This window comes from Lates calcarifer, linkage group LG5, assembly GCF_001640805.2.
Source record: "Lates calcarifer isolate ASB-BC8 linkage group LG5, TLL_Latcal_v3, whole genome shotgun sequence".
In the NCBI taxonomy this organism is placed as follows: Eukaryota; Metazoa; Chordata; class Actinopteri; family Centropomidae; genus Lates; species Lates calcarifer.
Window position 1 is genome coordinate 19,300,356 of NC_066837.1, and position 16,042 is coordinate 19,316,397.

The 16,042-nt window shown below is 42.0% G+C and overlaps 1 protein-coding gene across 1 annotated transcript in view; it reads right to left on the reverse strand.

Annotated features, from left to right (window-relative positions):
• Positions 1-2,402: 2,402 nt before the first annotated feature.
• Positions 2,403-16,042, reverse strand: part of LOC108875761 (nucleosome-remodeling factor subunit BPTF) — a 43,862-nt gene continuing 30,222 nt past the window's right edge. Inside the window, 9 exon segments of the mRNA XM_018664878.2 lie at positions 2,403-4,926; positions 7,256-7,442; positions 9,713-9,797; positions 10,436-10,628; positions 10,876-11,049; positions 11,723-12,045; positions 12,229-12,454; positions 15,284-15,366; positions 15,864-16,025. Coding sequence (XP_018520394.2) covers positions 4,890-4,926; positions 7,256-7,442; positions 9,713-9,797; positions 10,436-10,628; positions 10,876-11,049; positions 11,723-12,045; positions 12,229-12,454; positions 15,284-15,366; positions 15,864-16,025 — 1,470 coding nt within the window. The 3' untranslated portion in view covers positions 2,403-4,889.

Sequence of the window (16,042 nt, forward strand, 5' to 3'; positions counted from 1 at the left end):
CTCTACGACTCCGTGAGGAATTTATTTGTCTTTAAACCAACCCTCCACTCACGCTATCACATACATCTGCCCACTCACTGAAACATCGATCCTCATTATCATTCCCAGTGATTGCATGAGAAGGAGCCCCTAAAGTAAGACACTCTAATTAGAGGTTAACAACCGTGGCCTCCGCCTGGCCTCCAGGAAGAGAGACCGACTTGGGAACTTAGGACGTTGGTGCGGGCAGGGCTGAGCCTCTTTTCTCCCCCTCCGTCCGTCTGTCAGCTCGAGCTGGTCAGTTCCCAGGCTCGGCAAAGCCTCTATCTGGGATCAGCGCTGGAGGGAACAGATGCAGGCAGGCAGGAAACAGGAGCCTGCTCCACATCTTGGCTACTATCGCAGCGGGAGGACATTCCTCATCACAGAGGATGTAAAGGAGGAGGAGGTGGAGGGGAGGAGAGAGAGAGAGAGAGAGAGGAGGGGGAGGTGGGAATATAGCCAAGTTGTTTCCTGTGTGATAGCCCCCAAGCCACAAGAGGGGAGTGAGAGAAAGAGACAAGGGTGGTGGACTGAAACCACTTTGGGCTTGTGGTCATCTGCGGTGCTGTCAGCGCCTATGCTAGCCTCTGGATTCATTTAGCGGTTAGAGTGGGGAGTTAAAAGAGGGGAGGAGGGGGAGAAGGGTGTGAGAGGAGAGAGGAAGGTCGACCTTAGAGGTGGCTCTTGTGTGTCATGTTGGTAATTTGATCACAGGGAGAGATTGCATGAGTTTGTAGGGGGGTCACGACCTTGTCCTTCAGCCCTCGTGAGTGACAGCCTCAAAGTACTTTTCCCCGAAATCTCAAGATAATTGACAAGAGGTAAGATATGGCTTGAACTTGCTTTGCGGGGACGGATTAAGACACTAAGGGGTCCTGGGGCAAAAATTAGCTTCTCAGACATTGCCCCCTCAGTTTCTCCAACTCCCTGTGCATTGTGTTCAGTACTTGCACTTGAGTAAAGGTAAATTTATTTAATAAGATGCACCATGTAAACATAATATATACTGAAATAACTTTTGAATTTACAAGATGGAGCCTTGTGTGAACCTGAAGGCTTTGTGCCCCCTGAAGGGGCAGAACAAGCTCCTTGTCTTTGCAAGGTTGGCAGTCATGCTTTGATGCTGTGGAGTTCTCCTCTCCATAAATAATCTCTCAAGAACTGAGGAAAAAATGAAAGAAAACTCAATTGAAACTACAATATTCGCCTAATCCTAGATTATTTTCAACATAATTACTTTTAAGATATATAAAAAATATGAATTGGTAATATCAGAATAGTAAGTTAGCAAAAAAACCATTTAGTATGTATTGTGGTGTGCCCCAAGGTTCTGTCCTGGGTCCTATTATGTTTGCCTTGTATATGCTTCTCCTCGGCAGATAAAACGTTATTTCATTAAGTATTTTAGAGACAATTTGAGTCTTTTTTTTTTTTTTTTTTTTTTTTTTTACTTTTACAGTTACAGACAGCAGTACAGATGGCAGGAATGAGGGAGAAAGAAATGCAACAAAGGTTCCCAACTTGAACTGGGAATGTTGCAGTTCATTGTCAGCATCTTAACTCCTAAATCCATCCATCCATCATTTATACAGCTTATTGTTTTTAAGGGTTGTGGCCCCTAAGTCAAGTAAGTTATTTCAAATGTGTCTCCAATCACTGCTATGATAATACTCAATTAGACATCTCATTCAAGGTGCGTAGTGAAGAAAAATTATCCAGTACACAACTGCCTAAGTCTATAAAAATAGAAAGCAGATAATTTCTCATAGAAATATTCTACTCTCTAATCTACACGTCACTATGGACTCTTGACCATCATGTAAAATGCTCTTTGTTTTTTCTAGCTGAAAACATTATTAGACTCTTGGCCGCTTTTATTTCATCCAGTCACATCGGCTGTTATTCCCTCTTCTTAGCAAAACATAGCTGAACTGCTACAGTGCTGCTGCTTAACTTTTAACCAGGTCATCTTAAAGGTCTTGTGAAACTGATCTTGTATAACAGCTTCCCATTGACTTCAGAATTCAGGATTCTTGTGTTAACTTTTATGGCTCTGCTGGGTCAGGCGCCTGCCTACATTTAAGATCTACTTAGATTTGCTTTTACATATTTTTTGTATTTTTTTCTATTTATGTTGTTTTTTTTTTCTCCTACAGTCTGTATTTTATGCTTGTCACTATACATGTTTCTATATTTTTTTAATCATGAAGCACTGCTCTTGAAAGGTGCTGTGTAAATAAACATACTTTTAATTCAAGAACTACATAATAATACAGTTCACAGTTACACAGTAACTTTGTATGATGAAGTAAGATAAACTACACCCTAGTGTGTTGGTAATGAGCAGAGGCAACCAAAGAAAACACAACTCGTTTAAAAACTGGTGTCAAAAACATTACTTTATTATCTAGGATGAAATGTCCTATCAAGTACAAAAGAGAATCTCTTCAGAGTTGCCACAATCTGTTAAAAACATAGAGTACTTTTTTTAATCTGCAGTTTTGTTGCTTCAACATTACTCAAAAAAACTGAGAACTTTTCATTGATATGAATAAATAATACAAGAAATGCAATGTCAATATAGAAGTTATGTTGAACTGGTTGGTTTCTTACAAAAAAAAAGAAAAACTCTTTACAAGAGTTACTGTGTCACTCTACCTCATTCAAAACCTTTATGCTCACAATATGCAGCACTTTTAATATAAAGGGCAATTTCACCTAAATGTAGAGTTCACTTCAATTAAAGAGAAAAATAAACAGTTAAAATATACAGGCGGGCTTAGTTGCTGGTTCAAAGAGTGAAAAATAAAAGTTTCTACTGCTCTAAAAATCTTTCATCTCTACATATTTGGACAGCAATAATATACAATAGAGATTACAAACAGTGGATGAAACACATCATCGTCAGATTACAAAGTGAAGGACATTTGTGTGAAAGACACACAAACAGAAAAGAAGACAGAAGCTACATTATCTCTCAACTCTTACACACAGAAAAATAAAATTATGATCGAAACTGAAACGTTTGCTGAATTGAAAGTTGTTTTTCACATCAACTTAAGAGACAACTGTGACTGTGTCTTATAACTGCTCCCCTCCTAAAAAACTGATAATCACACGTTACAAAAATGTTCCCAAATATGCTAAAAATGCAGCTATAAAATTTTCATACAAACCCCGCGGTACAAAGACTCCCCAGTCCCCACTCAAAGTTTACTCCCAGACATGCTGCCACAGACCGCAACATAACTGAGTTGATGCTGAGTGGAAAAGTCCATTATCCAATTACTTAACCACGCTTTGAGGGTGAGTTGAGAGACATGTGTGAGCCAACCTGTCAACTTCAATGAAATATGCTGGAAGAAGTGGCTGATAGATAAGGAGGAGAGAGTGACTTACAGACTCAGCCACCGACAGAAACAGACACAGAGCTTTGAGGAGACTGTGTGTGTGTGTGTGTGTGTGTGTGGAGGTACAGTACAACATGTGGGTTAATTAAGCCTTGTACAAGTTTCACCTTCCCTGAAGGCCTAACAGTCTCTTTTCCTCTCTGCTTGTCTTTGACCTTCTTCAAAAGGTCAGGTTTCAAAGGAGATCAGGACTTCACTTGCATTTGAGAAAAGTTCAGAATGGGAAATGGTTGGAGGAGGAAGGGGGAGGATGTGGTGGCTGGCATGGCCTGGTCTGGGTGGTTCCCTCTGGAAATTAAGGTGAAGGCAACACAGCCCTCAGACAGAAGAGGACTCCTTAAATCACTTGACTAAGTGCTGTCTACACCCATAGACGGTGATGTTACCCTGACAGAAAAAGACTTTTTTTTAAAAACTAGCTTATGATAAAGTGGAGCATCTTAGCATCAGGCTACCGTGATAGGGAATGTAAATGAAATGTACCATTAACAGACATATTCAGATTCTATGTGCCTGGTTCATGCTTCGAACAGGCCTACACACCTGAGGGTATAGTAATAGCATGGGCTGGGTCCAGTGGAGTTAAGTGTGAAACATGACACTGCAAATTCGACCAAGACTGGCTGAATAAAGTTGGACCTGAAATCTGACTGGTGTTGGGGGTGGGGGGGTGGGGTTGACGAATACTCCTACAGCACCAATAAAATGCTGCTTTCAGGCATGCGGGTGTTAAATATGAGAAGAATGAACTCCAAGCTACTGTATATGGATGTTACGCCTGCAGATCCTGCGCATTTAGCCTCATGTGAAGCATGAACAGAGCATTTTTGTTTGACTGTGCACGCTTGCAGCCATTTCCATTTGAAGCAGCTTTCAATGGGATGTTAGAAAGATGAAAATGTGACAGGATGAAATTAAAGTTGGACCTCTGGGTGGGAAGAACAAAGCTGACACTTTGCTATATAGGATACACAAAAATAGTGATCAGCTACAGAATGAACACAACTCTTTAAGAGTATGCTGCTGCTGCTGGGGGACCAGATTGCCACTGCACGTCCAACCAGCTGACTTATCAATCCTATCCGCCATCTTGCCTCCCCATCTGGATCTTCCCTTCTCATGGTAAGAGTGGCTGGTTGGGATGAAACAGGCTGCCGAACAGTGTCCGCGGCCGCCCGGCCCCCTGGTATGAAGGTGGGACTTCTCTGTCATCATGTCCCACTGATGCTTTGGATGATAAAGGGGCCATTGAATTTGCTTCTTACCCCTTAGCACTGAAGTGGAGGTGCCAGAGGTTGGGCTCTTTTGACACCCATCTGAGCTGATTTTTAGGTGGGAGTGCGCTCTCCTCTAGAGAGGGCTCAGGTTCAGGTGCAGCCTGACTGGGACCACAGGGCTTAATCATTCAGAGGAAACCACAAGCCTTGTCTTTTTTGACACTTGGTTTTTAGGAGGGAGCTAAGAGGCTGCTGATTGTAGTTTGTTGTTATGAGACCTACAGAGACGGGCAAAGAGAGGAGGAAGAAACAGTTGGAAAACTTCTTTTCATTTCCCTTTTTATTAAAAGTTTTACAATATGACAAAAATATGCACTAAGGGAAATACAAAAAAACAAAACAAACAAAAAAAAAAAAAACATGTATTGGATGCCAGTGGGTCAGACACTTTGACAGAGACCAAGCAGCCATGTTGGTGAAATGTTATCGAAGTGTATAATGTGATGTTGGCCCGACAGTGTATATATACAAGGGCTTTTTTCAAATCGGAGACTGCCAAGCTTGCCATATTTAGAACAGGAAAGCTAAACTAGATTTTTCTCCAATCTATTTTTACAGTTCCTACCATTATTTCCTTTAGAACATAAAAATAGTCCTTCACAAAAAGATATACTATGCACATAAAATAACATTATACATGGGTACAGCCAATAAAAAGAAACTAATAAATGTTGCATGCTTTTTTAAAAAATTCTCAGCTAAGAAATGAGGTAAAAATGTTCTGCTGCAGCATGTTATGACCAGTACAATAAACAACAGTTCTGTCAAATTAAAAGATAAGTTATCTGTGTGTTTGTGGAACTTAAGTCAGATTTCACAATAAAAATCAATAGCTTTTTGTTTTTGTTTTTTTCTAAATTGACTCTCAAGAAAGAGAATGGCAAACCTAGGTAAACTTCATATTTTGCCTCATATCTAACTCAGACATAAACAAAATATCAGTCATCTGTTGCAAGAAGTGTAAGAAAATACATTTTCCCTTGAATGCTTTGTGTTACCAACATGGCTGCCATTATTAGACAGTAGAAACTTTTTTTTTCTTTCATTTTCTTCTAAAATAAAAAAGGATCACACCTACAGTGTGGCTTAATATATGCACTTTTTTACAAAGTTTGTAACGCTGTTTTAAACAAGTAAAAACAGCAACACCCGGGATAGCAAATTATTACTATGTTTTGTTTTGTTTTAAGAGTGACCCCGGCACCCAGGAGTTTGACATCACAATCTGCAAGAGAGGGAGAGAGAGAGAGAGAGAGGGAGAATGGATGGTGTAAATACATGCAGGTGAAGCACATCACCGTTTTAGGCACATAAAGCTGGATGCAAACCACAAGACTTAACATCGGAGCTGAAATATTCAGACTGAGATCCACTATGAATACCTCCACTTAACTCACCATGAAGTGTTTAGCTTCATCTTGAATAAATAAACATAATAATCAATGAAGTTAAAAGCTACATTAAACCATGATGTGCATAAATCGATCGAAACTGCAGTTAAATGTTGCCAGAATCTTGTAGTATGCATCCACCCAAAGCAATCACATCACTCAGCGAGGGTAATGTAGTGAGGTGAGTTTAGAGGAATAACCAAGCACAAGATAGTAGAATTATTAGGGCTGAATCGTTGCACAGGGTTCAAACAGCTGCTTCCGTACTATGGACAGCAACAGTGGCATCAGCATAAAGGCCAAAAAGACTAGGAGCTACATTCCCGCTCGAAATTAGGTTGCAAATATCTGTCTCTAACTCACAGCCTGAAACCAAACAGGCCTGAAAATGTTGGCTTTTCATTGGTCTGGTTTCACTTAAAATATTAAATAATGGCAGAAACTGCACCTTACATGGTGAAAGCTGAAGCAGACATGTTGTTATGGGTGTAAAATCAGCTGACTGAATGTGTGTGAAATGAAGATCCCAGTGAAATGGAGCAAGAGTGTGACTGAAATGCTCATACTGTGCGCAGAGAAATGCTCATGTCGGCAAATGCCAAGCATCAACTTCAAAACTTCAGCGCAAAAGCAAACGAGGCTTTCAAAATGACACAAACATAATACATCACTCTTCAACTCGTACATCTGCTGAGATTTATCCGTGTCAGTGTTTTATGCTGACTTGTTCCGGAGACAGAACAAGCCTGCTGGTTGTATGAGCATTCAATCATGACATGTGGATGACAGAGAGGCCTGGAAGAAACACAAAATGGCGACCCAGGAAATCAAAGAGAGGAAGGAGTCAATGAACTCCACTGGTGTTTGACAATGTGTTTTTTTCCATGAGCAGTTAAATTTTTATTGCTCTTTCTGGAGAAAGCCTGTGTCTAACGAACCTCCAGGGAGGTCAGGGGTCAGAGTCAGCTACACAGCAGCACAGCTGGAGCCGCTAATGACTTGGTCTTTTTTCTTACGGACACTTCATTCACCAGGGTGGATGCTCTGCGACTCAGGGACTTAACTGTCTCAATTTCACCAGCTGCCATTTTGTGTTCCTTTTTCTAATCATTGCTCATCTTTATCTTTATTGTCACCACCACCAGCACCATCTTACCTGCTGGCTTTGAAGCCTTTGAGCTTCTGGACAAAGAAGTTCTCCAGAACCTCGGCACACTGGTAGAAGGGCGAGTCACTGGGGTTGTAGTAGCGGCAGTTATCGAAGATTTTGGTCATGTCCGCTACAAACTCTGTCAGCTTCACGTACTCGCGCTTCTGTAACCTCTCCTCCATGGTGGAAAGGTCTAAGGAAAGGGGATTTAAAAATTATATTTGGTTAAAGACTGTATGTACAGTACGCAAAAGTATCGAAACGAACCTCACAAATTTAATCGCGAAACAAACATCATATATGTGGAAGCAGCAGATAAATGGTTTTTCTAACTCGACTTTGTTCCACAAATCAGCTTGTCTGCTTCAAAGTAATTGCAGCTTATGTGGCATGTTTTTGACAACTTTGAAATATGTTTCCTGGGAGCACAGTTCATCACTTTATATGTGACAGCAAAAATCCAGAACCTCTGCCAGCTTCAACCTCGATCTACTCAGCCTTTCAGATCAGTAACTGAGATCTGACCGATTTGTCATTCCTGAGGAGAGCGTCATTATCCGAGTGTCATTCCTGAGAAATAAAATCCACGCGAAATTAATGGAACCTTTGAGAGTCCAATGGATATCAGTTTCGATTGCCCTTGAGAAGGAGCTTTCAGCGTTACTAACCTGGTTGAATCAAGTTAGAAACCGAAATGAAATTAAGATTGAGTTAGCGAGGAGGCTAACTGGCAACAGTCGAGGCTTCATATAATCTGCTGCTGCCGGTGGGTTGCTCTGCTCTGGGTTGCTCGGGCTGCGTTTTAAACAAACATATCCGACTCTTAACCTCCTTAACCCCCACCCAGCTGGCCCAGGGTCTTACAAACTTCATGGTCAATATCAAAGACCTCCTTCTTCTCTGTCATCAGATTTCAACTCAAAACCTTCCAAAAACTACCAACGGCTGCAGCTACACCAGCCAAATGCTCTTTTTATTTTTTGAAAATCAACAAGGACTTTTTCTTGCGGTGGAAGGGAGAGGGGAGCGCTAGAGTTTCCAGGACCAGGCCAACAGGAGCTGAGTGTGGGGCTGGTCCCTTTCCACAGGGAGCCCGGCGGACCTGGACCAGCTCATTAACGGTTTGTTTGTGTGGAAGTTCAAAAAGGCCCTGTTGACGTAAGTCCCCATTTACATGGCCGGTTTGATCTGAGTTGGAGGGCTTCCTCCCCGCTGGCCTCCTGGCGGCTGTGATTTAATGTTCAAGATATAGAGAGAGGGTGTTACTTCCAATGCCTAAAGCAATTACAAAATGAAAACAGTACTACTGAGGCAATTTTATCTACCAAAGAGGAATTGCTCCCAAACCCAGAGTAATTCAGTATTAAGTATCTGCTGATTCACGAGTCATGATCTGATATTTTCCTACATACTACAGCCACAAAGTGCAACACTAAAAGTAGGCACACATTAAAATTAATGAGGCAAGCCTACAGCTGATTTTCAGAAAATTCATTCAGAAAATATTGCCTGGACCACTGCTTTCCTTTCATAGTTCCCCATAGCATTTTGGATTGTGCCCTGTAATTATTTTGTATGATATAATCTATGGCTGCAACTTTATTGATTACTTTCATTATCAGTTACTATGAGTGTATTTTATTAGTCTGTAAAGTGTCAGAAAATAGTGAAATTCCTGTAACATTTTGCATGAGCCCAGAGAGAAATTGTTAGGTTACTTATTTTGCCAAACCAACAGTCCACGTATTATAGTAATGATGATAGAAAAGACAGAAGAATCAGCTGATTCTTCTGTCTTTTGTATCACATATGTATATGTGTGACATATATCTATTATTATATTTATTATTTACATTATATGGGTTGTTTTTTTGCCGTTGCAGTTCAATAGTTAACAATGCTGTGTTTTGAGTGTTGAACTACATTCAACTACACTAACCTGCAGCACAGATAAAATGAATGGAAAACAAGGCTGAGCTGATTGGTCAACTTCAAAAACAGATGGTATGCTGTGGAAAATAGTCACCACCTAAGTATACACAATTTTAAGTAAATGAGCTAAAGCATGCAACATCTGTACGGTGCTTTATATGATTATCATTTCAAGATTTTCCTCAGCGATAAGAATTTTATTTCAAAAGGCTATCAACAGGAAACAGTGGAAAAAACACTTCCCGAGTGGGTCAGTGATAATACTCGGAAAAAAGAGGGAGAGCCATCAAAGTGAGAAAAGTTAATATGCTCAATATGTGCAAAAATACATGCCCTGGGTGGCATAAAGAACACGGAAAAGGCTTGAGTCCAACAGTAGCTGGTGACCTAAAAGGGAATGAAGGCTAATTACCAAATATTGTTGGACTACAGTAGCTGGGAAACGTCCAATTACACACCTTGTCTTCAATATTCACTACTGCGGTTGTGTGTGTTATGTGGACAAAGTCTTTCCACATTTCCTCCACTCACCCATTGGTTCCTTGATGACCCTGTAGTAGTCCGGGGCGTCATTTGTATCCACTGGCTCCAGGAATGGCCACGCCATTTTATGTGCCTGCAGATGAGGGAGGGCCCCGAAAGAGAGAGAGATAAAGAGAAAGACAAGACAGTTGAGAAAGCTGAAACCAATGAAGAAAAACAAACAGCACCATGAAAATGACACTGGAAGCAGGTGGGTCAACACAGATGTTCTCCCTCGCTCTCCTCCCCATCTCTCTCTCCCTCTCTCTCACATACACACACACACACACCACTGGACAGAGGAGGAGGAGAAAATGAGAGGAAAAGAGGTAGGAGGTGGAGGAAGAGAAAAGAAAGGGAAGCTAGAAAAAAAAAATGCTGAGGCCAGGCAGCTGTCCAAGTAGCGCTCTGGGGAGCCAAACCCATCAGATAAGACACACACAGAGGACTTTTGTTTGCTGCTCTTACACTGTAGTGGGGCGACAAGGAGCTGTGTTAGTGTTCAGTCTATTGCTGGTAATAAGAAGAAAACCACTACAATGTTACTGCTGCTTCAGCTGCTGCTAAGAGTGTGTGCCTCACAGATTTTTTGGCTATACTGCTGAATATGCATTATGATTATCACCAACCGCTCTGATATATATACATATTTTTTTTACCATTTCATTCACCACTGCATCTCTGGATACAGTACACTGTAAGCATGTGCAGTAACGCATGTCTCCTCTTTACCTGTAAAGAACGCAGGATTCTCCGCAGGCCCTCGTAGTCCTTGTCAGTGAGCGGAGTGAAGACCGTCATGGCGTCCTCTGTCGACTGACATTGCGGGCACACGTACTCGTCGATGTGGTTGGCTTCGCTCTGCAGGATGCCCACACAGCGACCGTGGTACCAGTTTTGACACCGATCGCAGCCGATGTAAAACCTAGAAGGACAGGAAGTGTTTTTAATACATGATTTTTCTTACCTGAATAACAATCTACAAAAACTAACTTTTGGAATATATTTTCACTGTACATTCATCTATTTATGTCTCACAAGTCTTACTACTCATATTTTACACACTCACAGTACTGCAATTTTTCAAATCCTCATGTCTCTCTGTTGTTTTCATCTATGATTTTCTGGAGCTACAACCCACCCCACACACACACACAACTGCAAATGCTTACTGGGACTCATCGTATGGTGTCTGACAGATGCAGTATAACTCTTCTGTGCTGCCCTCCTGTCCCCGTTTACACTCCACGCAGATGTAGTCGTCCATTTTCTTGGCCTCCTTCTCTGTGATGCCTACACAGTCACCATGGTACCAGTTGGTACAAAGGTCGCAGCCAATGTAAAACCTTTGAAGAGAGCAAGGACACAAAATTGTTGTCACTTATGTCTCACAGTAGATGGTGACTGGTTTACAGTGTTTCCACTGTTTTTAAAATATACAAGACTATGTCTTTTATAATTATGTTGTTATGATAAAGTCTGGAAAGAAAAGGCTTAATGTAAACTGAGAGATGGGTTTAATTCAATGATATCAGAGCAGTAATGATTCAAAGCTACCACACCAATGTATGTGTTGTGTTGGAGCTACGAAATTTTACGTGCAATGGATTACACTTTAGTATACGTCCACATCTAATGAGGTTAAGTTTTGGCTTCACTTGTTTTCTTTTTTGACTACTCAGGAAGTGAGCCACATAACTCATGTTTAAACATCAGTAACTTTAAACTAAATTCCATCCCTTGTCCTAATATTGGTTCTGCAACCGCTGCTTGCTTATAGGCTGAATGAATGCTCTACACATGTTGCTGCGGTCTTGAGGCTTGTGTTTGACTGCAGGACCTGGGACTGTTAGGGAGTCAAGAATCAAAATCCAGGAACCAAACTGAAGGTACCTGAGGAAGTTTCTGTGTTCAAAAAGGGCAACCATGCATAAAAGTGCCTGCTGCTGTCACCCATGGGGAAATGCCCCTGGGAAATAAAGTATTTCATGTGTGAATTCAAAGAGAGCACGATCATACTTGGTCTCGTCATAAGGCGTCTTGCAGATGCAGTAGAGCTTGGTGTCCTTCTTGCTCTCCTTGGTACTTGTCGTCGAGATCATCTTCTTCTTCTTGGACTTAGCTGACGTTGCGGTCTCCCTCTCCTCCTCCCGTTTCCTCTTGTGTGTAGAGGCGACGGTTGTGGTGAGGTGGTGCTGAGCGGCGATGCCATGTGCATGTGCCAGAGTGTGTTGCTGCTTGTTGTGGGCGGCGGCAGCTGCAGCCTGGGCTGCCTGTTGAGCTGCAGCCTGAGCCCTCTCCTTCTCCCTCCGCATCCGCAACAGGTCCCGCTTTAGCTCCTCCTGTGTTGTAATGTTGGGACAGAAGGGGTCAAAACAAATAGAAATCACCTAAATTAAAATCTGATTCAGTCATTTCTGTTCAATGATGGGATAAAAACGTTTCCAATTAAATTCATCATACACACTGAGAATTTTGACCTAATTTTTCTGCTGTTAAATCTCTCCCCCTCCTTTCCTCCGTACCTGGGCCTCCAGTTGCAGTTCCTTGTCGAGAAGCGCCCGCTTCTTCAGGATCTCCATCTTGAGGCTCTCTTTGTGCCGATAAAGGAGCGAGGAGAGCTTGCTGGCGTTGGCCAATCTCCTTTTCGCCTCCACCACCTCCTCCTTCTTCCTCCTCTTGGCCGCCTGCCTCTCATCCTTGTCTATCCGGTCCAGGATGTACTTCATCACCTGGTTGCATACGATCATCCTGGACAGGCACAAAAAACAGGAGAAGGGAAAATGAAAAAGGACTTCATTACAGATTTTTATCCTACTGACCTTTTAAAAGTTACAGTGGGCCACAAACGCATATTGTATAGAATAGCAAAGTACTGTATATTGAGGATGAACAGTTCCTTTAATGCAGTAGAAAAGCTCAAGAAATAGCCCTACTGAACCTAATGAGGACCCATGTGAAATAGGGCAGTGGCCCATTAAGGGTATTTTAAAATGATGTAAAAGACAAATAATACTCCTGCTGAGAGAGGAGAAGGATAAAAGAGCAGGGAGGGAAAGGATTATCACATATCTGAATCTTGAATTCAGAAAGCCAGTACAGTCAAAGTCACAGAGGAAGAAAGTTATCCCTCTGACACACCAGTGGGAAGGAGCCGAATATTAATCCAAACAATGCTTCAATGTTTCAGAAAGTACAACCTGCACAACTACTGGCTACTTCAAAAATGTGAACATCTAACTTTCCACATGTAAGAAATAGCAGTGCGTGTCAATGAACAATGAGAGCATTTCTCTCAGCACATGTCCTTGAGGCATTCCGGTGGCTCGCTTGTGTAAAGTATGCGACTACAAAGTCCTGGGTTTGACTCTGTTTCTGGAGACTCTTCTTGTATCGCATCCATATCTGGCTCTAAATCTTTCCGTTCTCCACTGTGAACGATCAAACATGAGCTAAAATGCAAAAAAGAAAACAAAGTCTTGGAAATCCCAACTGCTTGCTTTCCCCAACAATTTCTATCAGGACTGATCGGAAATGCTGCGGGGGTAGACCGTCTCATTGCTCTAAAAACAGGAGTGTGAACACTTTCGGCATGACTTGACAGATGAATCACACAATCAAACAACACAGCCTTTTAAAATCCTGAACCCACAGGCTTCACTTGTTTTCACGCTACCTTGTGAAAGTGATGAAAAGTAGCAACAGTTGTGTCGTCATACCTAGTCCCCTGGTTGTGGTACTGGACCAAGTGTCTTACAGATGTTAGAGGGTTATTTGGTTGTCCATTGTTTATTTGTGTGAGACTCTGTGATTGAGTAGCAGGGAGTGGAGCTGAGAGTTGGAAGAGAAGTATGGTGAGAGATGGACAGATAGAGGATGACTGGGAAGCCACACTGCTCTTGTAAACATTGTAAAGTGAGGAAGAGGGGTCAAACACACAATTTCAAACAAATTAAAATGCATTAGGGGATTCAGGGTTGTGTGTAAGGTCCAATACTGTGTGATGATGTAACATCCTGGAAATCAAATGGAACTACAAGAAATACAAAAAATTTTGGGAGATACAGAAACAGATAAAAACCATCTCCACTGTCAGATTATGACATATATGTAACTCTAGATAATTTATGGCTCTGCGTCCACAGTATGTTCACTTGTGTTCGCCAACATTCACAACTAAGATTGAAAATCGCTCCGAATGCCTCGTTCAGGGCATGTTTGTGTGAATGACACACAAACACGTCCATGGCTGCTGAGGTCAAAGATGGGCCAGGGTTCCTGCAGCATGTACTGAAGTACACACTGCAAATGCAGCATGTACTGAAGTACACACTGCAAATGCAGCATGAAAGTGGAGGAGCCTAATGAAACGGGACACGCAAACACAGCTGATGTCAGAGTCCCAGGTTATTGCTGCGTTTTCAAGGAAAAGCCAGAGAAAAGGATGACATGAAGGAATGGAAAAAGGATGAAAAGTAAGCAGAGAGACAGACAACAGACAGAGTGGCTGTAGTGATGTCACGGTAGTCTGGGTTTGGTATTTCAGGTCTGTGTGAATGGGCACAGTGTTGACACACCTGTCTGTGGACATAAACACGGGGTTGTCAGAGTCAACTGTAGGTCAGCGTATAATCTATCTACAGCATATGAAAAGGGAAGGAAGGAGGGAGCACGCCTTTCTAAATATTCCACTACTGGTTTTGATTTTATAGATTTTATTTGGATGTTTACAGAAGTAGTAGCTCTCCTAACTCCACTGACAGAATAAACAGCCCCTCTTTGATGGTAAACATGAACTAAAAAACATCTCTGCTATAAAGATGTCACTCTGGGTCTTCGGACACTACTGAACATAATATATATAACAGTGCTTGTACACCAGCAGTAGAACCGGTCACTGGAGTGATACAAAGACAATCAGTACCTCAGAATCAATGCATGTGATGTTAGTAATAAAAGTGAGACTGCTTAATTTTCTGCCCATTTTAGACAGACTGAGAGGGAGGCTACAAAGAAAAACATATGATAAGCTGAGAGATTGTTTATATAAAAGTGAACTTGCTACATCCCCACAAATCAGTAGAGGGGCTGTTAGGGCCTTGCTCGATGTTATTGTACAACTCATCTCATTTATAAATGGATTTGTCTTTGTGTTCATGCTTGTAGGGTCACAGTGAGGACATGCAGCTGTTGGTGGTTACACACCCAAAAGTTCCCATGCTGCGTAGTACCTCCCAGTGTGGTGCTGAATCAAAATCAAATGGAGAAGAAGAGAACATAGCGTATAGAGTGCCTAAGTGATGAAGTTACAGTTCCATATGATCAGAGCACAGACACACAAAGGCGTCACGATTCAAAGAAGTAGCACTGTCCCACAGATAAACATCATTTTCTCTGCTGTTATTGTTCGCCGCTTCAAAAACATGTCACCACAGTCGTTTATGTGAATGGTGAGGAGAGTTCAATCCTTCCTATGACCCGCAGCACTCCAGGATAAACCTCTCCAGTTTCCAAAATGACGTCCCTGAACATGAGCAAAATATCATGCCTATAAATTTTCACACACACTGTGACACAAACCTCTGGTTCTCTTCTCTCTCTGCAGGCGTCATGGTCTTCTTCTGCTTCAGATGCTCGATCACAGCGTTTTGCTTCATCACCACCTGAAACACACGACGCAGGGAGATGTCAGAACAAACCACATGTTGAAGGACAGAAAAGATATTTACAGCTTGAGGGGAAATAGTTATACTGATGAATAAAGATCATGTTCATATAACACACTTTAATCAAAGACTGGCAAAAATGTGGATTTAAGTGATGTTTGATATGTGCTACAATTATAAATTAAAAGAATTATTATTAAATAGGACCAGGTGGAAGTATTAAAGGTTAACTAATAATCAGAAAGAAAAACTGAAACATAAGAACACACACACACACACACACACACGCACACACACACACACACACAGCAGTAGCAGTATTAAGCCCAACAAACAGAGACAGGGGCAGAGCTGTAAAAATAAACCCAGTCTTAGTGGAGGGCTGCAGGTTGGAGGACGGTGACTGTTTATGTACTGATGGCAGGGAGACAGAGAACTTTGGACTGAGATGGATGGCCTGGCTGCGATGGCTTCCTGAGCGCTCACATACACACCTGTTTCTGAATGATGTCGCTCTGGCTGGCTGCGTTGAGGGCTTGCTCTCTCTTGGCCTCTGCCGCTTGTCTCTTCTTCTGCTGCTGCTGTTCTCTGAGCTGCTGAATCCTCTGCAGCTGCTCCTGGACAGAAGCTGCCTGGATGGTCACAACGTTCCCAATCTGTGCAGATAGCATAG